Source organism: Cynocephalus volans, chromosome 10, assembly GCF_027409185.1.
Source record: "Cynocephalus volans isolate mCynVol1 chromosome 10, mCynVol1.pri, whole genome shotgun sequence".
NCBI classification, from domain to species: Eukaryota; Metazoa; Chordata; class Mammalia; order Dermoptera; family Cynocephalidae; genus Cynocephalus; species Cynocephalus volans.
Genome location: NC_084469.1, coordinates 27,890,166 through 27,915,043, shown reverse-complemented (window position 1 = coordinate 27,915,043; position 24,878 = coordinate 27,890,166). Strand labels below are relative to the sequence as shown.

Genomic DNA, 24,878 nt, shown 5'->3' with positions numbered 1-24,878 from the left:
GCTCAAATACTTTGTTTTGGCCTGGGAGGGGCAAGACTGTCCACAGCCCTGCCTCTCGGGTGACATCCTACAGACTATCAACCCAGCTGCCCAGGAGGAGAGAAGTGTGGGGACGCTGAACTGCTCTCTCTACCACTGGGGGGCTTGTCTCACCCCTCCGCCGGCCATGGCCTGGGCAGTGCTGGTGGTACCTGTGCCATGACATCATGGGACCAGATGTCTGCAGCTGACGTGAGGTGTGCTTTGCTCTCCACTTCTGAGGGTCTCAGTAACGTGGGGCCAAATACGGTAGCCAGGTTGTGAAGTGACATTTTGTTGACGGGCTCCTTCTCAGCAACCCTGAGATGGAGGGGAGAGGAGGAAAAGAAAGAATTCATTCCCCAGCAGCCACTTGGAGCTCCAGCACCCTTGGCCTTAGCTATAGGAACTCCCGTAAGGACTCCTGGAAGGTGGTCCTGGAAGAGGAAGCCTCCCCTCCTGAAGGGAGAGACCTCCCGGTGGGATGGGACTAAGCCAAGGGACCAATGCCCCAGCTATGTCCCAGTATATTATTATAACAGGTTCCCAGCTTCTGGGACACCCCCTGAACTGATATTAAAGTGCCAGAGCCACAAGCACCCACAGATATCAACTCCAACTCCCTTGCTTTGCAGATAATGATATTACTGTTCTAAGAACTTTCCCTATAATTCATACTCATCACAATCCTTTGCAGTAGGTACTGCTGTCATCATCCCCACTGTAGGGATGAAGAAACCGAAATACAGAGGTTAAGTAACTTGCCCAAGGTCACACAGCTAGCAAGTGGTAGAGCTGGGATTTGAATCTGGGCAGTCCACCTTCAGAACCCATGATCTTAACCACTCTGCTATTTACCCATCATTGGACAGTCGATAAGTAGCCCAGAGGAAGAGTCACAGTGGCTGGGGCAGTCGGAGAAAGGGCAGGAGGGCCTGGAACCCCAGAGGCAGTTGCTAACTATGACCTAAGGCTCTGCCTGCTGTGCTGTGGCAGGAGCAGACTTAATCCCAGATAGAGCCCAAGGGCTTTCCTTCCATGTCTTTCCAGAAGGGTCTGCCTCACGGGACCCCGACTTGCCTCCCTTTGGATCTTCCCCTGCTTCTCTTACATAACAGGCCAGATGCTCTGTAGATCCTTCCCCTGAGTGACAGCAGGAGCTGCCATCTGTGGCTGGAGTCCAGGCAGGCCCAGTATCACCACACACATCAGAGAGGCTCTGAGCCTCCCCCAGTCCTAGGAACTGTTTCTGGGGCTGAGACCCACCCGCCCCGAGCAGTGCCTCCCAGCCCACCCCTCGACACCATCATTCCCACCCTCTGGGCAAGAGCCACAGACGTGCTTGCTGACTACTTTGGAAACGGGCAGACAAACATTGCAATGCCAGCAGGCAGCTGTGCAGCGGGGCCGGCCCCTCACACCACACACACACACACACACACACACACACACACACACACACCACACACACACGCAGACACCACACACACAACACACACACGCCCCTCACACCACACACACACACACCCAGATCTCACACACACACACACACACCCAGATCACACAAACACACACACACACACACACACACACACACCCAGCCGGGCCCAGATGTGGGAACAGACTGTGCCCAGTTCCCAGGGTGGAAAACCTAATGAATTTTCCCTTCCCACTCCTCCTCCGTGTGTCCTCCCCACAAAGCTCGCCAAACTATTTGGGAATTGGTTAGGGCTTTGGTCCTGGCCAAACCAGAGGGAAAATGTCTCATAATGGGAAAAACAAGACACCAGTCCCAGGCGCGTCCAGGTCTCTGCGGGCTCTCCCGAGCCTGGCCTGGCTGAGCTGCAGTGGGATGCTGGGGCCTAGGGTGAGGCTGAGCTCAGGGAGGAACTGGTCCACAGAGAAGCCCCCTTTGGGGGGAGGGAGGGAACGCCTTGGTCCTGGGGGGCAAGTGGATTTAAAGGGTGCCCAGTAACTTCTCTCCCCACTCAGGCCTGGGCTCAAAAGTGAGTGCTGAGGACACCTTCAGGGCCAGTTTCAATTCTGAACTTTGCTGCAGGCATCAACTTTAGCAGGTCCCAGTTTGACCTGACAAGAAGGGGTAAAGGGAAGGTGAAAAAAATCTTAACTTAGGATTTGGAAGATGTGGGTTCTAAAGACAGATCTGCTGCTAACCCATGCAAGTCCCTGCTGGGCTTGGGGACTCAATTTCTCTATCTGTTAAATGAAGTGTGGGCCAAGACCAGTGGGTTCCAAACTTTTTTTGACTAACCCACAATTATGAGCACACTTTTTATGTTGTAACCCAGAACACGTCTATATGTAACTGAACGAACCGACACTTAAGCGTACTGCTTGTAGTGTACCCTGATGCTGTCTATTCTATTTCATTTAAAAGATGCTAAATTGATTGAATGAACCACTGATAGGTTGGGACCTACTGATTGTAAAGTCTGTCTACTGTCCTTGGCTCTAGCCCTGCCATTCTAGGTATTTCATGGCCAATATCTGAGGTTGCTATTAGGACCCAAGTATTGCTCAGAACAGAAGAATGCAAGTGCAAGAAGTTGAAAAGCCAACTCTCACCCTGCTGTGGATGGCCCAACAGTGGCCAGCACCCGTGAGGAGGGGCTGAGGCTGGCACCACAGCAGGACATGCTCCCTACTCGGGCAGCCCGGGCTTCCCTGTCCCACCCTGGGCCCCTCCCCGTTACCTTTTCAAGTGTTCCAGCAGGAAGAGGAAGGTGATGAGGTTGGGGTCGGGCAGGGAGCGGAGGAGGTGCATCATGCAGTTTTCCTTGGCAGCAGGGTCTGACAGGGCTGTGGGGAGAGAGGGGCTAGGGCAGGGCTCGGCTTCTGGGGCAGGAATCCCTAGACAGAGCTCCCTGATCGTGGGGCTGTGGGACCCTGAGGGAGAGCCCAGGCTGCCAGGTGTTCAGGAGAGCAGATCCTGCAGGCAAGGGCCTGGTGTTTGGGTGGGTTGTTGGCAGCTGGTTCTTCAGGGAGGCCACAGCACGACTGCTAACTCAGCCAGAGGCAGGCTGGTGGGAAGCAGCCCCTACCTTCCCCTCACTGCACGGCCTTTGCTGCTGGTGCCATTTCCCACCCCCGGTCTGGACGGCTAAGTTGAAGTCAGTGGTGACACGTGCTGCCAGTGACGTGACATCTGCTCACTCACAATCACCTGACACTGGTGCAAGGGGGCGAGCAGCCTTCTGTGGGCTCCTTACTACCCAGCGGGGCCGAAGCCCTAGATGAAGAGTAGGCAGGAGGGCTGTGCCCAGGTGGGTGCAGGCAGGAGGCCTGTGGGCCAGGGCCATTGGCACAGGTGTGGAGACAGGAGGGTGGTCCTTCTGGAAGGCTCAGCACAACCATCTCTAGTGAGCCCTGGTTTGAACCTGCCTCCTCCTTGGCTCTGGGATGCCAGCTTCTGACAAGCAAGGAGGCCAGTGTCCAAGTAGGAAGCACAGAGGGCTGCCCATGGGGAAAGGAGGGAAGAGAGGCAGGTGGGAGGGTCCAGCAGGCCACACCTCGCCTTCCCGGTGCAGTGGGAAGATCAGGCTGCAAGGAAGCCACAGGTATCTTCTCTTGCTCTTACTTTGCTGGTCAGGGTGGTCTGGCTCAGCCCAGCCCAGCCCAGCCCTCAGGACCCCCAGGAGCCTCACCGATGCCCTCCATGAAGGCTGGGTAAAGTCGGTCTGTGAGGAGGGGCTCAGGCAGTTCCCGGAAGTACAGCTTGAGGGTACCAGCAATGGCATTGATGTCCATGTCACTCAGCATCAGAAGGATGTCCTTGTTATCTGTAGTGGAGGAGGCGAGGTCAGGGGCTGCTAGCCTGAGTCATCCCTCTGTTCCTGGCAGCCCTCAGCTGGGTGGGTAGCCCTGTTCCATCCCCATGTCCGTTCTGAGACAGACCCCCACCCACAATGTTTCTGGTTCTGGTTTCCCTGAGAGAGGCAAGACGTAGGCAGTGCCCACAGGTGTCTGTGACTCAGCTCTGTCAGTTGGGGGTGAGGAGATCAGGGACAGACAGGCTGGAGTCTGTCTGCTGTTGCTTCCCAGGGAACAGGAGGGCACATGACCTGTTACCCAGAGCTCCAGAGCCACGTTCACTCCACGTGGCACGTGCCCTCCTTCCAGCCCCTCTCTGGAAGGCACCGCACATTTTTCACACCTAAAATCATGTTCTGGGGCTGGCTGGTTAGCTCATTTGGTTAGAGCAAAGTGCTGATAACATCAGGGTCCAGGGTTTGGATCCCTGTACTGGCCAGCCACCAAAAAAAAAAAAAAAGTCCCAACAAAGCTAAGGCTTTGGTCGCACAGAGGAGCCATATGCCAGCACGATCCCAGACGCTTGTTCTGTCTTCTGCCCCAAGCTCCCCCACTGGGCCCCTCTCGGCTCCATGTGAGATCATCACGGCCTGGCCAATTCAGGTTTCTTGTCTGTTGGGTATGCTGCTGCTGCTGCAGCCTGAACCAGCAGGATGGGGCAAGAAGAAACCAGAAAGATCAGGCCCTACCACTGAGGAGTTTATACAAGGAAGATGTGCTCCAAAGGGCACCCGAGGCTCTGGAGAAAGCAGAGGGAGGCAAGAGCCAGCAAGCCTAGGTTCAAAGCTCTTTAATTTCCCTGCAGCCCACTAAGCACCCAGGAGGTAGCAAGAAAGCCAGGAACACAAAACCTATAAGCTGGGTAATCCTGGACAAGTGACTTGTCCTCTCTGAGCTTCTTCAGTCTTATCTGTAGCAGTAGATAAGGGCTTGGGGGGCGGGGGAATGCCTGAGAAAATGCAGAAAAGGCGCTAGCCATGGGGACTCATAATGGTCCACTCCATGCCATGGTGGACTGCAGGTCACAGACTAAGGCTCTTCTGCCATGGGTGAGCCCAGGCCTCTCCAGGGAGAAAGCCTCCTGGTTCCACTGAACTCTCTCCTGCCACATGAGCCCACCCAGACACCCCTCCTGCCCAGGCTGGGCCTCCCAGACTCACTGGCATCAAAGACAGCCTTCAGCGCCTGGATGTCCGTGGCCACCCCTGATATCCGGTAGATGCCAACCTCCTCAATGCCCCTTTTCTCCACCTCTTCCACACACTGCCGGACGATGTAGGGTACCTTGGAGCGCTCCCGCCTGGGGGCAAGGGGGTGAGGGGAGGGTGGGGTGGAAGGAGGCCTCCGATGGCAGCCCCACTGTGGCCACCTCACCCCCGCACGCCTAGGCCGTGGAGAGTTCTCACCTCTGGGATCAGGTGTGGGGGCAGGGAAAGGACTGAGAAAGAGGCCGGCCACCCCAGCCCACCCAAGGGACAGCAGGGACACATGCAGGAGAAAGTCCTGGGAGATAAGCCCAAAGACTCAGGAAAGACTGTTCCCTCAGCTTCAAATGCCTGTGGGGGGCCCAGCGGGTAACCTGAATGAGGGAGGTGGGCCAGGTTGGGGGACACAGGCTAGAGAGGGGTAGTGCTGAGCTGAAGGACAAATGTCCTTTCCTGAGGGGCGGCCACTCCTTGGATTCCAGCTTGTTGCTGTCGAGCCAACACATGGGCTCCCAGCTGTGAAATCTTCCCATGTTTAAATGCTGGCTTATTTCCAAAGCATTGTGAGAGCAGAGAACACAGCTCAGTGGGTCACTTATGGCCTGCACACTGGCCGTCTGTGACTATTGAACCTGGAGTGACTGATGAGGTGCTGGGAGCAGGCAGAGAGGGCTGGGAGCAGGGGCCAGTGGGGACCCAGGCGTGGATGCCAGCACTGGACACCGGAGGCAGCACCTACTTAGTCACCACGCTGATCTTCACACCGAAGACACCAGTCTGCTTTTTGGACGGGGTCCTCTTTAGGCTCATATCTCGGCTGGTGAACTTCATGGAGAATTCCACCTTGATCTGGTTGGGAGGGGTGGGGGTGAGGCTGGTGCAAGGGCCCCAGGGCATGAGTGCCTGAGGAACGCCCCCTAGAACACAGGGTCCCCCTCCCTAGGTCTGCAAACAGAGGCTACCTCCACACCCAGGGCTCCCTGAACACCTCCATGATGGCATGGGAAGGGTGTGGGCAGATGACGGGGGGACTGGGCTAGGAGAGGTAGAGGCAGCACAGGACGCTGAGAAAAGCAGAAGGCAGGGCTGCCCACCCGCTGCGCAGATATTTCCTGTCTCTCTAAGCTCACCCCATTCATCTCAATCACATCCGTGTGCCAGTTCTTGGTCTCCACAGTTTGTGGGTCCAACTGCAGAGAAAAAGAGAGAGAGAATGCATGTGAAGGAGAGGTGGCAGCCCAGAGACAGGCCAGACCTGTCCCTGCTGCTGGTCGGTAACTACTCACCAGACAGCTATGTGGTCAGGAGGGCAGGACTAATGAGGGTGGGGGGGGCGCCTGATGCTTATCTCCAAATCAACCCTGCAGGGTGACCCTGGTTAGTGGAGGACCCCCACCCTATGAAGGGGTGGGCACATTCTTTTTTTTGTCGTTTTTTCGTGACCGGCACTCAGCCAGTGAGTGCACTGGTCATTCCTATATAGGATCCGAACCCGCGGCGGGAGCGTCGCCGCACTCCCAGCGCAGCACTCTACCGAGTGCGCCACGGGCTCGGCCCAGGGGTGGGCACATTCTGTTAGGCACTTTTGCCCACCACATCTCATTTACTCCTGACCACTGCCCTGTGAGTTAGGTATTGCCACCCCATCTCACAGATCCAGAAACTTAGGTTCACAAAAGGAAAGACACTCGCCCCTCCCGTGCACATGGACGTGTTGGACAGGAGGCAGCGCAGCGTGCAGGTGAGGAATCCGTTCTCAGGAGTCAGGCTGCCTGAGTTTGAATCCCGCCTCTGCCGCTTCCGGAATGGGACCTTGGGCCAATTTTAACCTCGCCGAGCCTCCGTTTTTTCAACGATACATAGCAGCCAGTAACAGACCTGCCTCACTGGCTTGTAGTGAAGATTTAGTGAGATAAGTTGGGTTAGGCAGTTGACTCCCAAATAAACAAACACTCTCTGTAGGGGAGGTCCCCAGACTTTGGCTGGAGCTCCATGGAGGTGCAGATGCCGGGCGGGGTGGGGGGGAGTCAGGAGCATCACTCGCAGGGGACTGTTAAGGACTCCATTTCTCTAACTTGGTGGCCTTCAAAATAAGGCCCCACAAAATAATTTTGATTGCATCCCCTTACCTGGGAGCAACTCCCTCCCCACTCCCCGCCAAAATAGAAACTATGTACTAACTCCCTGGCACATTTTTATGTTAACATCTGAACATTTCCCTGACAAGCTTAAATACCTGCAAAGAACATAATTTCCAAAATAATCTAAATATTGTCATCTTAAAATAAAACTGTTATTCTTTTAAATGTATTCACTGAAATCTAAATATCATAGTGATTTGATACCCACCATCGTCCATTTAAAAAATATATCAACAAGCTCTTTTTTCCCATGCAGAAATCCTGCTTTTTCTCCTTGGATGTAGGTTTCTATTCCATTTCTGCTAAAGACGTTTGTCCTAACTTATATTTTCATATTTTCAAGTCTTTTATTAATCACCACATATTTTGCTTTCACAAAAATATCTATAAATTGAAGTGAAAAATTTCCTCAGACCACAAGTTTCTGAACATTCAAAACATATTATGGATAATTACCATGATTAGTAGTACACTATCAAACATTTTGGTGGAACTGTATCTCTTAATGAGATGTGGGGGACATTTTGTCTGTTTTAGTTGATGTACTATGTGAGTATTTCTTATTTTTTGCTAGAGTCAAGTGGAGGTTAGCACCAATTCTGTTCATTTTTTTGGTTTTGTTTTAAAGGATGTAAATGATGAACATTTGCTCATATAAATAATAGACGGGGCCGAGAAGAGTTTTATTATAGCGATTTTATGTGATTCTTTAAATGTTTTCCACGTTATTTTTTAAATGATTTCTCAGCTGACAACAAGGCCCTCCATCAGCTTTGTGGAAGGCAAAGAACTGGATAGCACCTGACTTTGGAAAGACTTTGTAACCAGCTATTTGAGTCTCTTACTTTCTCGACACCTACACCAACATTCTAAGGCCCCTCTGTTCACCACCCAGGAGGTCCGAGAGTCCTGGGCCAAGCCCCCACGCTGAGCCTTGGGCCTTTCAGGCAGATCGCTTTTTGGAAATAACACCTGTGGTAGTTGAGGCTCTGTAAGCTGATTTCCTTAAAACTGTCCCTGCCCACATAGCCCTGGGAAAGGCTCTGCGCACCCACCACCAGGGGTATGTGTGCCATAGTCTGCACGCTGCTCCTCCAACAGCCACCTCAGGAGGAAACCTAGATCTGCGGTCTGCACTGGGCTCACTCGGGGCCCTGCATTCAGGCCAGCTGTGGCCCAGGCCCAGCTTCAGCAGTCAGTTCCTGCCCAGAGGAGGGACGGAACTGGACAGAGTGGTGTTGAGAGAACCAAGCACCCCTTGGGGAGAACCACTGTCCCTAGTACCTCCTCAAACACAGGGAAGCTTGAGGTGGTCACCAGCCTGGCTTCTGCCCAGGCTCCCTATCTCTGAAGGCTTGAGGCCACAGCTCGTCCTGGGTCCTAAAGGAAGCCCCAACTTTGGCCTCACTTTCCTGAAACCTCCCTCCCCTCTAAACATCTTTGTGTCCCAGACCCTCCTAGGATCTATAGCACGGGCTGCCCCTTGCAGTTCCTACATCCCCTCCCCACCACTGGGTCTTGGACACAGGTCCTGGGACTACCCCTAGCTCTGCCAGCAGTGGCCAAACCAGGTAGAGAGATCTTAACTGTTCTTTGTCAACTGACTGAGGCAGATGCTACCTTTTGGTGATACATTCTGAAGTAACAATCCTTTTGAAGGCAGGGCTCTCAGAATAAGACTCCGGCCAATTCCATGGCCCTGGCACCTGACTGAATTTACCTAAAGCCTCTCCCCTGCCCAAGCCTCCCATGACCTGGCACCCCCTGGCTGCTGCTAAGGACTGAGCCAGTGGGCCCTCCCTGAGTCCTGCTGTAGCATCTGGACACAGCCTGAGTGGGGACAGTGCAGGGACTGCAGCCAGGCTGATCTGGGTCTTCCATCCAATTGTGTGAATTTGGGCAAGCGTTTAACCTTGTTAAACCTCCTTCCTCATGGGGGTGTCTGTACCTACCTCATCTGGTTGTTATGGAAGATGTAACAGCAACTGGCATATTTTGAGCACATCCTATAAGTCTGACACTACGACAAGCTCTTTACATACGGCATCTCAGTTAATTATTGTAACAAACCTGTGAGGTTTAAGCCTTCACAGCAGCTCCCATTTTACAGATGAGAACATTGAGGCTTAAAGAGTATGAGGAACTTGCCCAGGGCCATACAACTAGGAAGTGAGACCTGGCGTATGAAATCCAGTCTCCCTAACTCACCCTCTCTGCTAAAGCTGCAAGATAACGTGCAAAATACCTAACCTGGCACCCGCACATCTCAGCAACAACAGCAGCTGCTGTTACCGTTATTTACCCAGAAAGACATCAGGCCTCCTGGAATGTGGTCTGCTGAGCAGGCAGACCTGGGTGCTGGCAGGCCACCTCCCGTACAGTCCTTCTGTTCCCTCCCTCCTCCTCGCTTCTGTTCCAGCTGCCAAGTAGCAAGAAAAAGCAATTCCTGATGCTAAGGCCCAGTTCTAGCCCTGCCTACTCCAGAAAACCTTCCTGGATACCCCAGGCCACAGGATCTTCAGATCCTGTCTTCCTGCTACACTAAGCTCCCGCCCCTCTGCAGCCTGCCAGGTGCACTTGCTGCTGTCACATGCTCCAGTCATTCTGAGACCAGGCCTGGGTAAGGTGCCACTTTCTTGTTTCGCTGTGAATCCCTACCCCTGCCATCTTCCTGGTCCTTGCTGCAGGTGATGTCCTGGTCCCCACTCAGGAAGGTCTGCCCAGCCTCTCGGCACCCTAGCAATGATGCTTTCTCCCAGGAGGCCAGCAGCCTTCAGAAACCAAATCTATTTCGGGATGTCATTTAAATACAGAGAAGGGAGGGTGGGGAGTGGAGAAGGACATGGGACATTTTCCAGAGAAATGATGCTGCCTGAACCGCTGTGGCTATTTATAACCCCTGGGAAATGTGGACTCTGCTATTTCCTCGTTAGTTTAGTGCTCAGGGTGGAGGAACCAGCCCCAGATGTCAGTGGACAGTCAGGAACACCTGACTGCTCACCCTCTAGTCCCGGCAGACAGGTGCCACGCATGGGCCCCAGGAAGCAGGTACCTGGGAGACTTCACATCACCTGAAGGAGGGAGACAGACGGGGCTTCCATAGGGCCAGGCTGGGGAGGCCCACCAAGGGTACCTCCTTCCACCACAGGTAAGATATGTGTGGCGGGGCTCCCTCGAGGGGGCACAGACAGGAGACAGAAATGGGCCACAAAACATCTTGAGGAAAGTTATGAACATCTGGGCCACAACACTGCCACTGACAGCAGCTCAACTATTTTCTCCTTGTCTTTGCATTTAGCCACTGAATCGTGGCTACACATTCAGATCTCTCCCGAACCTTTGGGTTAATGTCTAGGAGAGCACTGGGTCCCCTGCAGGTGGTTGGGAGAGGCCACCTCACCTTTCTGGACCAAGTGGCCTCATTTCTAGGACAGGAAGCACCAAAGTGATCTTGCAGGAGGGTGAGAGGATTTGAGGCTCCAAGGGTGGGCAGTGTCCTCCAGAGCTGGGTTTCAGGAATGTCCTTGGGGACCCCCACTGAGAGTCCTAACCTTTCCTCTCTGTCTCTCACCAGCCTGGGGCAGGGGACCCCATCACCTGTCCTTCTGTCTGCTATGAGGGCCTGCCAGTGCTCGGCATTTAGGAGGCACCCAGCGAGTTTGGGCCCCTCTCACCATCACGGTCTCCTATTCCTGCTCCCTTGTAGTTGACAGAGCCACGTTCAAACCTAGGTCCTTCTGACCGCAGGCCACACTCTTTCCACTATACCACACTCCTGCAACCACACAGCTCACCCGAAAGTCTCCTGGGGATGATTTCTGTCACCACCAGCCCTTATATGGGTCCTTTAGTCCACAATAAGGGGCCTTTGGTGGCCTCGTCTGTGGGCAGCTGGGGATAAACAGTCAGAAGGAGCCACTTCAGTGAGCATTACTCTGGGATGCAACATGGGGCTCACTGGAAGATAGGGACCCTGAAAACAATATTCACTGGGGGCCCCACAGGTTCCCCAGCCTCCGTCTCCTCTCCTCCAGCCCTGTAGCCCCACCTCTGAAGGCTGAACCTTCCCTTATTACCCCACTCTGTCATTTCCACAGCACAGGAGCCAGAGGCCCCAGGAGCTCTGCTCCCAGCACACCCCTGCCCTCTGCCCGGGGCCTGCCTTCCCACCCCGGGGCTGCCCTTCCCTGGCCTCCACTCTGGCTCTGCTCTACCCTCAGCCTCGTGAGCTGAGGCCTGGCATTCTGGCCCTGCCTTGAAGGTGGGTGGACTTCCCTCGAAGTCCAGAGTCGATTTGAGAGGGTAATAAAAACTAAGTGCCTTTTAACAACAAGGGCATTCAATCAGTCTACTGCACTGTCACCTCAAACAGCAGAACAGGGACATCAGGAAGTGACTCAAGAAGGACCTCAATAAAGTTGGCCCTGGACAGGGCACTGAACAGGAGGGAGCGCTGCCTGGGAGTGTTTCTGGGCAGGCCTGCCACGGGCCATGGACACCAGGCCCTGAGCCAGATGTCCTGTCTGATGGTGGGCATGTTTCCTGTGGCTCCCAGGCTGGTGGCCACGATGGCGGGCCTGGACTGGCTTCCTTTTCCTCCCCCAAATGCAGCCACACACTCAGGGCTGGGTCCAAAAGCCAGCCTGTCACTAGGACAGACCACAGGCGTGAGAGGCATGGTAGGGCTGGCAACGGGAGGAACAGGAGCTGCCAGGAGTCCGCCTCTTCTCCCTTGGGGAGGGTACTAAGGACTCTGTCAACGTGGCTGCTCTGAGAATCAGAGAGCAGCCGGGAGGAGAGGGAGGGGTGGCCAGGGCCTACACCCTGGCTTCCAGCTCAGCAGTGGGGTTGGGGGAGGCCAGGGGCAGGCTCAGTAAACTGTCACCTCATCTTCCCAGTGTCCTGGCACCCCCACCCTAAGGTCAAGCTCTGCCTCTCCAGCTCTCACCCTGAAGGGAGAGGCACAGCAGGGCCAGCCGGGATCCCCATAGGGGGCCAGGGTTCACCCACCAACACCAGGCCAGCTGACTCTGTATTGCGAGGCACCCAGTTGAGGCCACTCTGCCTGAGTGTGTCTCCCTTCCCCCTGCCAAGAACTTGAAGTCTCCGAGGCCCACATATGGAAGGGGCTCAGCAGTTCTGAATGAGGCTTTTATTGAAGCCAGGTCAGCCTCTTAGCACCCACTGCAACCTGCCCAGCAACCAACCTCCCCAGCACTCTCATTCCAGCAGCTCAGCCTGCCCTGTGCGCACCACACTTTTAGCTCTCGGACTTGGCATGGCTGACCTTGAGGAGAAGCGGACAAAACTCAAACCTGGGCTACTTCCAGAGGCCCCCAAGGTCAGCACATCTCCCCCACAGCTGCCCACCCACCACCTCCTTCCCTGCCCCAGGCCGCCTGGAGAGTTCACCCCAGAACTAGGCTATAAACTAACAGCCAGGAAGTTGGCCTTGTCCAAGCTCAGGGCCACGTTGGGGGCACCAGGCTAGCAAGGGCAGGGGCAGTGGGTCACTCATGAAAAAAGGAACTGGTCAGGGCCAAAGCAACACAGAGGCAGCCCTCAGCAACCCCGTGGGCTTGGAGTGGTTTGGTAAGAATGATAAAAGTCCTGTGAAAGTGACTTCATCCTCTTGCCCAGGCCAGGAGCTCTTTCTGGGCACAGAGCCTGCCGTGAGTAAAAATGAGGGCACCAGCAATTCCACCACTCGGGCCAGCTCTGAGTGAACTCCCCACAAGCCGTATACCCGCTCTGCGTCTCGCCTTCACCAGGCACCATCAAAAGCAACTGGGGCGCCCATGTCTATGACGCTTGGTTGGGTACCACACACAAGGCTGATGGGTGGGACCCTGTGCCTCCAGAAGCCCAGTCAGGGCACGCAGCCCCAACCCACCCAGACGAGTGGACAACTGAGGAACAGCCACAAGGCTTGAGGGGGCTCTGGGCCTCCTCCCTGGAGGCCATGTAAAGCAGGTGGCATGGCCTGTGCTTAGTGACTCATGTGACCTCATCTGGGTGTGAGCCTCAGTTTCCTCATATGTAAGTGGTGTGAATGATCATAGCGCGTACTTTGAAGGTCATCACCTAACCTACATCAAGGGCTGAGGATGACCCCGGTACTCAGTACGAGCTTAAAACCTACCATCACCACTGAAACTGTTTAAACTCTTGTGCACATAGACTAAAGGTCAACCTCCCCGTCATGGCCTGCAAGGCCCTTTGTGATCCGGCCGCCGCCCCTTGTCCAGTGTCATCTCCTGCACTCTCCACGCACCCTGTCTGCCTCTGAACACACCTGCCTCAGAGTTTTTACCCTGCTGGTACCTTTGCCTGGAATGCACAATCCCTGTATTTTTCAAGGCCGGATCCTTCTTGTCATCAGCATCTTGGCTAAAAAATGACCTCGTCAAGCAGGCCTTTCCCTCCCCCTTAGTCTCTAATCAATTACCCAATTTCACCTTCTTCATAGCAGTCATTTGACCTGAAATGATCATATTTAGTGACTGTCTCCTCCTAGAGACAGAAAGTACCAGGAGGCAGGGCCTTGCCTGCCCTGTGCACCTCTCCCCACTCCTGGCTGTGTGCCCAGCACAGGAAGGTGCCCATCCACATTCCTGACCAGATGGACTTGCTGGGGTGTGAGGAATGGAGCCGGCAATGTCCTGCCACCAGGGCTCCCTCAGGACAGGGGTCAGGAAGCCCACACTCCTGCTTGCCTCTCTTCTCCTGTGCTCAGTAAATGGCTGGCCTTGGCCCAGGGGCAGCCCTGTGACTTCTCCCACCCAGACTCTCCCAGCATGCTGAGGGTTTAAGGCTTAGGAATAGGAATTCTGAGACACGGCCAAGATCATCACATGAACTGGATTCTAGGAGATCATCCTGTTCGGCTCCTTCATTGTACTGACGCCAGAGACCAGAGAGGGAAACAGATCGCCCAAGGTCACACAGCAAATTAAAACCATAGATCCAGGACTAGAAAAATGAAACCTCTTAAATCATACCAGCCTGGTGCCCTCCTTCTCTGGCACCCTGTGCCACATGAGCCCGAGGGCTGGGGTGCCCCAAGGAGAAGGCCCCCTGAGCGAAGATGAGGCATCGGGCATCTGATAGGGGGGACAGTGGATGCTCCTGCTCTGGCTGTGCCCATCTGAGGCACCAGCATGTTTGGGGTCACTGTCCAGGACAGGGATGTTCCAGCTTCTGGTTCAGGAGCAAGATCCACTGTCTCTCATTCTAAGCAGGGCTGAGGAACCTCTGTGTGGATCCCAGGGTCCTCCCAGCCTCTCTGCAGAAGAAGCCCAAGAGCAGCTTCCATGGCCACTTCCCACCTTTCCAGAGCCCATTCTACAGTCCCGGGACAACAGGCCTTCATCTAAAGCTCCCTGGAATCCAGGACTGACGGTGGCCTTCTCCTGGGGATTGGGCAGGCAGGTCCCAGGTATGGGGGGGCTGTGTGTTCCCCTAAGGTGCTAAGAAGTTGTCAGGACACAAATACCCTTCCTGCCCCCAGCATGATTTGACAAGGAAAAGGAAGCTGAAGCAGCACCTGCTGGCCAGCTCCCAACAACGTGGGCAGCCAGCAAGGCCAAGCAGCAGACGACTGGGTTTTTCCAGACTAGTGCCCCTCGACCAACACCTGGCAACTCCCCAAACCAACACCTGCAGAAGTTCCTCAGCTCTGTCCAAAATGCCTGCCCTTCTGGGCCTGGGGCCTCACTGCCAACACTGGGCTTAGGCAGCTTTGGCCTTTCAGGAACCACCTCGGGTGGCAGACTCACCTCTCCCTTGTCCAGGCCATCCAAAAGCTGGGCACCAAGCCCAGTGTAGCTGACCAGCCAGGCTGTCTGTGGACTGCAGAGATGTTGGAGAGGCCAATGCCCTTTTAACCTCCCCAGGTGCCAAGTTCACTTAGAGCAGGGGTTCCTACCTTGGGGCATGTGGGTGGCTCTGTGTCTGGGTGGGGGCTGCATAACCTTCCCCATATTCTCAGAGTTGAGGATTCCTGCTCTGCAGAATCAGGAGATAGCCCGTGTGCCCCCAGGAGCAAGGCCTTCTTGCTCTGGGGGGTAAGGAAGTGCTGTGGGAAGCACAGTGGCTGTAGGAATGCAGGGGAGTCACCCTATTCCCGCTTCCAACCCCCAAACCAGCCTGGCCACAATCCGGACCCACAGACACCCAGGAGGCAGTTGGCTGGCAGCAGGGTCCCCAGCCCTAGGGGAGGTGCTACAGTCTCTCGTCTACAGTGGAGGGATCACTGTGGGGGTGTGGGTGGGCGTGTGAATGGTGAAGACACAGGATGCTGATTTCTTCCCTCTGGCAAATGAGGAGGAAGGTGGCAGGGCAGAGCGGTGGGCAGCCAAGGCCTGGATAGATTTCTAGTGCATAATGTTTTGAGATCTCTCTTGATGCCCAGAGCTGGATTATGAAATAAAGTAAATGAACACAAGACACACCTGTATCTTGTACACAGCACCCTTGTACCCTCAATGGCAGGAACAGCCAGTGAATGGCTGACCCAGCCTCCGGGAATGTGCACACAGTTTGCATACCTGGTGCTGTTAGGAAGAACTGTCAGATTAAGTAACAGACTCTGGCAGGGGCTATGAGCTGTCCTGTGGTGGCAATCAAGCTGACAAAGGGACCCTCTTCTAAGGCTGTCTTGAGCCTAAGGTCCCCAGACAAGTGGCCCAAAGGCGGTTACCCATCCTGTCCTTCCTCAGGTAACACGATGACCCTCTCTACAAGCAGGGGGAGCAAACCACATCACAGAACAGGTGGACTCACTCTGAGGCTTAGCAACACTAGCCTCCAGCTTCTTGAGAGAAGCTCTTTGGAAGCAGGGCATTCTCAGAGCCACGTGGCAACCCCTCAAAGCAGAGACAAGGTCATCAGAAGCTGTCCTCAACAATCCTCCATGACCCTGGACCCTTCCAGTTCAGCCTGAGTCCCCACCCCCCAGCCAGTTATCTGGCCTGGTCTGGGTCAAGAGCATCTTTAACTCAATTTACCCACCAGACAAATGCTTTTGGCCTGGCCTCACTTTGGGCCCTCTTAGCCTCTCAATGGCTCCCACGAGTGACCCTGTTAAAATTTTTAGACACTTCAGGGGTTAGGAATGGGATTCCTCCTTCAGCCCCTTCCCCTCTAAAGTTCAACCTAAGAATCTAGAAGCAGGCAGGACAGGAGGAAGAGCAAGGCACTGAACCTGGCCTACTTGAGTGTGATTTGAGGCAAAGAAAAGGAAAAGGAAAGTAGCAACGTGAGATTAAACACTGAGAGCACTGGCAGAACCCACAAACCCAGATGCCACGTGTCTCCTCTGCTAAACACTTGCAGAACAAACCAACTGCCAAGTCAGGGGCTGGAATGAGGCTTCAGCCCCAGAACTCTCCTTGGGGACAAGAACAACCCAACCATAACTCCTCCCCCACTGGGCTCCAATGGTGAGAGCCCCAGTGGTCCCTGCCTCCCCCAGCAACAGCAGACTCTTGGGACCAGAGTCCCCGCACTATTTCAAAGGCTTGATTTCCATACTAGGACCTTTCCGTCTGAATAGATTCTTCAGCCCCAGCACCTGGTCTCCAGATAAGTCAGTCTCCTTCCCCCACCCCCAGTCTTTAATGAATCTTTAGTTAAATGGGAGCAAGAAGACCACAAGTGTATCCCGCATTCACAAGAGCAAATCCTTAGGACAAAGTTAACGAGGAGTTAATGAGACAATCCCTCCTGCCAAGCCGGGCAGTACCTGGCACCCTTCCCCCACCCCACCTCAACAGCTGCCTAATCCTGGCCCCTCAGCCTGGCAGTGAGCCTGCTACACTGGGGGAAAAATAAATAAGGGGGGGACGGGGCTTAGTAGGGTTAGTTAATATGACCATGGAAAGGAAAGGGGACAGAGGGCCTGGTCCACAATGCTGCCTACTCACCTACAGCAGCAAGGCAGGTACAGCAGGGTGGATAGCTCTCTGTCACCCACAGTGCAGACACTACGTCCATGACACTGACACGTTTTGTCACACAGCCTGTGCTAGGGGACTGAATCACCCGCCACACAGAGCATCTAAGTGCCAGAGCCACCCTGCAGTTGCACTGATGCCAACCAGCTCAGCAGCCCAGTGCCTGGCGGGTCTGCCAGCCTTGCCCAGAGATCACCATCAGACACCACCAGAGGCAAACTGAAGAATTCCTAAAGTGGCTACTCAGTTTTGCCATCCACAAATGCACAGGGAAAGGAAAACTGAAAGTCTGGGACTTCAGGGTTTAGAAATGGTCCCCTAACTGCCAGGCACCTCCCTGAAAAGGGCAGGTAGACTGGAAAGGCTCTGTTTTGGTAGCACTGGGCCAGGAACCTGCTGGGTCAGTTTCTCGCCAATCTTGAGGTTTGGAAATGGATGGTGAGCTTCGGGCTGGTGTCTGTGGGCCTCAGCAGGGGCTGAGGAGGAGTTGCAGGGCGGGGATGGCTCCATGCTGCCTCAACACAAGAGGGCTCTGGTAGCAGCTGGGGCCAGCAGAGCTCTGCTAGCCTGGTCCCCAGGGAGGCTGAAGGTGACACAAGGGCCAATGCAGGACAGCTCAAGTTGCTGCCCTGCCTAGCACTTTCCAGGACTGATGTCACTTCTGGGAGGACAAGTATGCCCAAGTGGTAGGAAATTAAACAAGGAGCCAATGTGCCCAAGATCACTCCTTTCGGCAGATGCGAGGAGCCTCTATGCTGGATGAGTTTACACAGAGGGTCTACATAGTAAGAGCTTACCTAGAGGGTCCTCCTCTGAGTTACAGAAGGGTTCCCTTGTCACTACCTCGAAGGATGGGCATCATCCTGGCCAGCCAAGGCTGGCACCATGCAACATCTTACTTAGGTGGTTGGTTTGGTCTGCAGAGTTATCAAGCACATAGTGTGTGCTAGGCACTGGGTCTGGCTCTTCCTCGGTTGCCCAATGCCAGGGCCCAAAGCCAGCCCAAGGCAGCCTGCCCAGCTGCAGGACAGTCAGCTTCCATCTCAGATTTTAATCCCAACTCAGGTCTGGGGCTGCAGACAGGACCGGCAGTCTGCCCTGGCATAGATTGGTCTGAGCTGCCTGCTGGATCAGGAACCCTCTGGCACACTGATTAGGTTGCCTGGTACTCAGCTGGCATTGGGCCAGAAGTCATCTGGGTGGTCTCTGAAGAGGCAGCCCCCAGACTCAGCAGCATCACTACCTCGCCACAACTCTGCACAAAGAAACCTCATATGACAGATGGTGTTGAGATGCCCCTCAGCAGAAGAACAGCCAGTAACGTCCACTGCATGCACGGGGGTGGGGTGGGGTGGGTGTAATCTGGGCACTGTGGGAGGACACTGAGACCCAGGAGCCCCTTGTCTAGTCTGTTCACATTCCTGCAGGTATAGACTCAGAAAGGAGCCAGGCAGAATGTACTTGCATAGGACACAGCACCCCTTTTTCCCGAGGCAGGGACAGATGCAGAGAAAGCAGCTAGGGCTGGGGTGCCGGTAGCAACTGGCATTAATCACCGAGTTAAAGCCACTTAGAGCAGATCCACACACATACCCCAGTCTCTGTCCCAGGACTCCACGGAGCAGACAGGAGCTCGAACGGCAGACATAGAGGCAGAGACAGCGCCCCCCAGCCCTCCCTCGGTCCCTCGAGCCCCTCCAGCGCCCCCAGCACCTTCTGGCGTAGCAGCCTGCTGCGCACGCGGCCCCAGAGCCGGGCGCCCGTGTTGGGGGGCCGCTTGCCGCCCGGCTCCTCCAGCCCATCGAGGCAGCACCGCTGCAGGGGCTCGCACACCGCCTTCAGGCTGCAGTCGGGCTGAGGCAGGACGTCGGTCATGCCAGCGGCGGCCCGGCCTGTGCGGCCAGATCCTGGCGAGGATGCGGGGAGGCGTGCGGGCAGCGCCGGACAGAAGCAGCTGTGCGGAGCGCTCAGCCCTGTGGCCGCCCGGGCTGTCACTCGAGCCGGCCGGGGCAGCGCATGTTGCGAGGCTGAGCTCGTCCTCCCCTCCGCGTCCCTCCCTCCCTCCGCGGAGACTGCAGCTCACGGGACACCGAGAGTGCAGGCGCCACAGACGGCCACAGGCAGCTCGAGGAACGCCCCGCCCCCACCGAAGGAGGTGACTCAAAGGAGGCGCTGGAGCTGCCCCCTCCAAAAAACCCAACCCGTGGGGTTTAACTCTTGGCAAGCTGGTGCCCCTCCCTCCAGCCCCTACTAAGTGAAGTCTGCAAGCTGCTAAACACAATCCAGTCCCTCCCCCTCTAGATCCCTGCGTTAACTCCTGCGCCACCAGGCTGCTCCCTGGGGGCCTGGGGTATCAGTGAGGCTTGGGGCCAAGCAAGAGAGGGCCTGCAGGAGCTGCATTTTGGCCTTAAACAGCTGCCCTCCTCCCCCGCAAAAAGCTCCTGCTGCCCTGGAGTTTTACTTCCCCTACCCCCAGCTCCTGCCCCAAGTCACCTCCCTCAGCGCCAACTCTGTGACAGGGCAAGATGCTTGTGCACAGGCACTCACACATCTCCTCTTGTGGAGACTGTGCATAATAAAGAACATTCCTAGCGTGGCAGCTTCCTGGACTCTGGTAGCTCCAGTGGCAATCAGGCCACTGTGGGCCCTCTCCAGGGACATGAGCAAAAGCCAAAGACGAAACTGGCCATAGATGTCCAGCAGGAGGCGCTCCTCACATGGCCACTTGCAACCCTGTGCACCTCACCAGAAAAGGCTTCTGCTGCCAGGAAGAAGCCTACTGGCAGAGGGGTAACTGGCCACGTGTCTGTGCTGGGCACCTTGGGAGGTAGAGTAAGAACTTGCTCTTGACCCTCAAGTCAGTGAAAGTTCTAACTGAAGAGAAGTGAATCATTTCTCAAGGTAACAATTCAAGTAAAAGTACAGTAGCCAGAGAAAAGAAAAAGGCCTAACCCTGAACGGTTAGGGTACACAAAACCCAGAGGTGTCCAGGACAGCACCCCACCACAGAGCTGGGCACCAAATGGAAGGAAACTAACTTTGCACAGTGTCAACCCTAGGCCAGGTCCCATGCACAGGGCTTTCAGATATCTGATTGCATTTAAGCCTCACAACTTTCATGACGTTGGTGTTACTGTCTCCATTTTACAGTTGTGAGAACAGGGGCTTAGGGAGGTAAAGTTCTCGCCTGAGGTCACACAGCTGCAGCTGGGGAGTGGCAGGTCCCCTCCAACGCCTCTGGTGCTCACAACCACTGTGCCTTGCCGAAGTGTGGAGGGTGTTTTGGATTCAGGAAAAAGAGCTGGGTCAGGACATTTCTTGGTTGGCCCCAGAGCAGGTGGGTCAGGGCACAGTGACCAGTTCTTGGCATTGGAATGCTCCTGCTGAGTCTCAACAGCAGATAGTTCTCAGGGTTTTAAATCAGAGCCCTGGCAGTTTTTGAGAAAGGCGCATCATTACTGCAGAGATGGCCAAGAACTGGTCATAATTAGAGCTGCCCTTAATTGAGTGTTTAGCACCATGCTAACTCTTCACATGGATTAAACTTTACGAAGAAAGTACGAGCACCCACTTTTCATTTGAGGAAACCAAAAACATTGAGAAGTTGAGCAACTTGCCTGAGGCCAGGAAGGGCTGGAACACGAAGGAGGTCTGGCTAACGCCAAAGCCTATGCCCCATCACTGTGACACCTGCTGAAGCAGGGTCTGGGTCTGCACTGCCTTTTGCCTGGCAGGTGGAGGTAGGGCACTGTGGAGCCCTGCCTGGGGCCTGTGTTCTGCGTGTCTGCAGGGCAGCTGGGCCAGCCCCACCTCTTCCAGGGTTCCACAACCCCTCCTGCACAGTGCACATGGGTCTAGGCTGCCAAGGCCACACAGAGCCTCCTTATACCTGAGCCAAAGCTGCTCAAAGCCACTGCAGCTGAACGGAGGCTAAGGCACAACAGCTTTGACAGCACCCCTGCAGGGGAGGGGAAGACACTGACAGAGGTAGGGACACACCTGTGTCCCCTGGCCAACTGAGGCCTGGTCACCTTTCCTGACCCATCCCTCACTTGCCTCTTCCAGGGCACCTGGGTGCTACTTCCAAAGAGATCTTCCTCTGGTCCCATGAGGGACCAGGCAACTCACTCACCACGGCTACCATGAAATCCGTTTCCTCCAGGGAGGCTTTGCTCATTCCTGCAGTCTTCATCTTTCCATCTCATTCATTTCATATAAGAGCCAGTGACTAAGGGCCTGGCTGTGAGCCCAACTGTGGGGTAATCCGCTGAGGAATCACAGAGATGAAGCAAAATCCAATGCCTGACAAAGCTGCCAGCCCAAGAGAGGAAAGGAGAAGTGGACTTCTCAAGAGGAGGGAGAAAGACATTCATGCATTTGGCATGTAATAACTGTGTACCTACTATGTGTCACACCCAGATGAACAAAGCATCGTCTTTGCACTCAGGAAACCCAGTATTATGCTAGCAGGACAGCAAAGATAAAGTATCATGAAAGTCAAGAGAAAGAGAACATTTCTAGGCAGAGGGAATCAGTGAAGTCTTCGTGGAGGAGATGGGCTTAGTGTGGGGCCCCCAGAGCTGTGGGGAAAGGCCATCCACCCTTGCTGGGCCCCAACTCTCCTCTGCATCCCTTCAGCAAATGTGCAGTTGCTGGTTGTATAACCAGCTGGGAAGGTGCCGTTATAATTGCTCAGTACGTTCTCCTGCTGCAGACATGCTTGGCACTGGCTGGTTAACTTCAGAACTGGCCCCTCACTGGCCCTTTAGCTGGGTCACATGCCACAGGGTGCAGTCTGGGGGAATGGTGTGCCCCTCCCCACTGCCGGTATGTGGGAGAAGGGGGGCAGCACAAATCCTGTTCCCAAAACCCTACACTTGTCTGTCTTAGGAACCCAGGCTCAACACTTGTCTGGGTAAAGCAAACTCTGATTGGATGAACAGTGGCCAACTGGTCTCCATGGTGACATAAGCGCCTTAGCAGATGGGTAGCCTAGTTGGGAGGCTCTTCCCTTGAGACGCTCATCTTTCCCTTCCTCCCCATGGACTGGGGGCTTCCTTTGGGGACAGCACAGATTTGCCTTCTCTTTCCCAAGCCTGCCTCATTCCTTCCTGGAATCAATGGCCTTGGAGTAGGTTGGAGGAGAATTTGTGCAAGACAGCAATCTGGTGCAAGACAGCAATCTGAATTCTAGTCCCTCCACCCACCACAGACCCTTTCTCCTCTCTGCCGGATGGGCTAGGCTCAGGCTATCCTGGCCACCCAGGAAGTGACTGCACCCCCCCTCCCTGTGTCCACCCCTTCCATCCAGCCACACCTGGCAGAGCCTGCCTCTGAGGACATGCAAGGGCCCCCTATCTGGATAAACAGAGCCTGGGTGGTAAGGCCCCCACAAACAGATGTCACTGCCTTTGGAATTAAAAACATTCCTAGTAGACTGTCCCATCCTCCCTCATCCCCTCCTCCCAGGCTCTCTGCCAGGGAAATGAGAGGGCTGCCCCTAGGGAGATGTGTGTGGGACCCCAGGTCATACCTAGGGAGGGGGAAACCTCCACCCAGCGCAGTTGTGACTGAGGTAAAATCAGGTTAAAGTCATCAGCAGTGGCATCACTGAGGGAAAAAAGGTCAACAGGGAATAATATACATCTTGAGACCTGTGGGTGGGAGAGGCAGGGACTGCCACAATGCTGTCTTGGTGACAACTGGGGGTGGGGACAGTTCCCAGGCAAATCCTTCCGCCTGTGGACACAAGGAGGAAGCTTCTTTCTCAGAACCTTGGGATACAGCTGCCGCTTCTCTGGAGTGACCTCCTTTTTCCCACTCGAACAACTTTCATCTTCCCCCCAGCCTAGACTAGAACCCGATTTCCTGTCCCTATCCTCTGGCTCAAATGAATGTAAGCCAGGAAAGGGGGTTTCTGAGCAGCCAGCTAGACCAAGGCCACAGGCATACCAGCAGGGACAGCCCAGGAGGGGAGAGCCCCAATAGGCCACCCAGAGAGTCCCAGGTGCTGAGCAGGGGCCCAAGAGGAGCCTGGAATCCAGCCGAGGATGAGGACCAGGAGGGATATGGCTGGTTCTGCCAAGAACACTCATTCTCAGCCCCAGAGGAGCACAGCATGGGGTGGGCCCCAGAGGACAGTTTTGAGAGGCCAGATACTGGTGGAAAGTGATGTGGGGCCTGAGGTTATAAGGCTGCAGAAAGGAACCCTGGGAGGGGTTTCTGCCCAAAGACAGGCACAGGAGCCTCTGATGAGACAACAGGGGACAGCAGGGCAGTGTAGAGAGACCAGTGCCACGTAGAGGGGAGGGAGCGGGGCGGGGGAGAGGATAGCCCATGACAGGGAGGACCATGGGGAAATGGGGGTGGAAGTGTCTCCTAACATTAATGGTTCTGTCGTCTTTACATCCCTATTGTGTGTTCTAACCTTTTTCTGTACCTACCCTAACCAACTATGGGTTGGGAGGGCAGAGGTCTTCCTAGAGTGAGACACTGAGGCCCATTTATATGGACATCTTCTGAATATCTGCAACATTCAAGGCCTGCATTAGGCCCAGATGGGGGAACACCTTGCTCAAAGTCACCGAGCAGCCAGTGGTAGAGCTGAGCCTAGAAGCTACATTTTCATTCACTCATTCATTCATTCACTAAATTGATACCCACTACGTGCCAGGCAGGGAGGCCCCTGTACAGCTCACAGTTAACTCTGATAAAGCGAGTGAGCCCCACACACCCCACCCCATCAGTGACCCTTCCCTTCAAGGAGATAACTAGACAGCAACTGGTGGCTCTTTCAGGCAGTCTTGGCCCAAGTCCCCGGAAACCCCCCAGGGGTCTGGTCCCTGCTAAACAGCTGTGCATAGGGTTGCAGCAATCTGAACTCTCGAACCTCAACTCTTTGTGGATAAAGGGCCATTGATGGTTATAGACAGACAGGCTGGGGCTGGGGAGCAGGTTCCAGGGTAAGCTCAAGGTTTACAATATGCACAGTGTAAGGAAAGGAGGCAGCCAGATCAAAATTTAGTTGTTCCATGGCCCAGACCAAGACTGCCCAAGGTAACCTGCTGTCCTCCCATCTCCCCAGATGCCTGTGCTGGTTAAGGGGACAGTCCAAAGGACGTGCTATTTCCCACACAGCTCCATTCTCCACTCTGCCTGGTAAAATCAGCCACCTCAGGCTGGCGTCTCAAGGGTACTTGGTGGCTACAGGTGGATAGGAGAGGCTGAAATAGCCCACGAGCTTGTCTGCTGCAGAAGAACTGTCCTGAAAGCACCTCCCTGGCAACCCCTAGTGATTCTCACCCACATTTGGTCGAGGAAAAGGGTGGAAAATCCACTTGAGCCTTTGGAAACATCTTGCTAACCTAGAACACCCAGGGAAAGCGTGGGCAGCATGCCCCCACACACCCATCTACTCCTTCCCTACCCCAGGACACAAGTCACGGCCAGGAGCATGCCCAGACCCCCTTGGCCAGCCCCTCCTCACAGGAGGGAGGCTGGGGTGGCCGGGGTCTCCCAGCACAGCCAGTGGGAAGAAGACCCCAGGGGGTGTGCTCTGGACACCCAGGGCCTCCTGGGCCACACACTGAAGACATGAAAGACTCGGGAGGAGGGGCCAAAGCCTGAAACTAGGTCAGGGTCTGCTTGCTTGAGTCTCCCTGTGCTTTTCCCTTCCTCTGCTATTGAGCAACTCCCTTCCACCCCACTCTGAGCTAAAAGTGACCAGA

General features: G+C 55.0%; 1 protein-coding gene across 3 annotated transcripts in view; it reads right to left on the bottom strand.

Annotated features, from left to right (window-relative positions):
* The window catches only part of ABR (ABR activator of RhoGEF and GTPase), a 185,427-nt gene that overhangs the window by 3,121 nt on the left and 157,428 nt on the right, over positions 1–24,878 (bottom strand). For all 3 annotated transcript variants that reach the window (XM_063108925.1, XM_063108927.1, XM_063108926.1), the window contains 6 exons: positions 6,185–6,244; positions 5,794–5,903; positions 5,010–5,149; positions 3,684–3,818; positions 2,733–2,838; positions 192–339 (listed from right to left, as the gene is read on the bottom strand). In XM_063108925.1, coding sequence (XP_062964995.1) covers positions 192–339; positions 2,733–2,838; positions 3,684–3,818; positions 5,010–5,149; positions 5,794–5,903; positions 6,185–6,244 — 699 coding nt within the window. The remainder of the gene's footprint in view (positions 1–191; positions 340–2,732; positions 2,839–3,683; positions 3,819–5,009; positions 5,150–5,793; positions 5,904–6,184; positions 6,245–24,878) is intronic.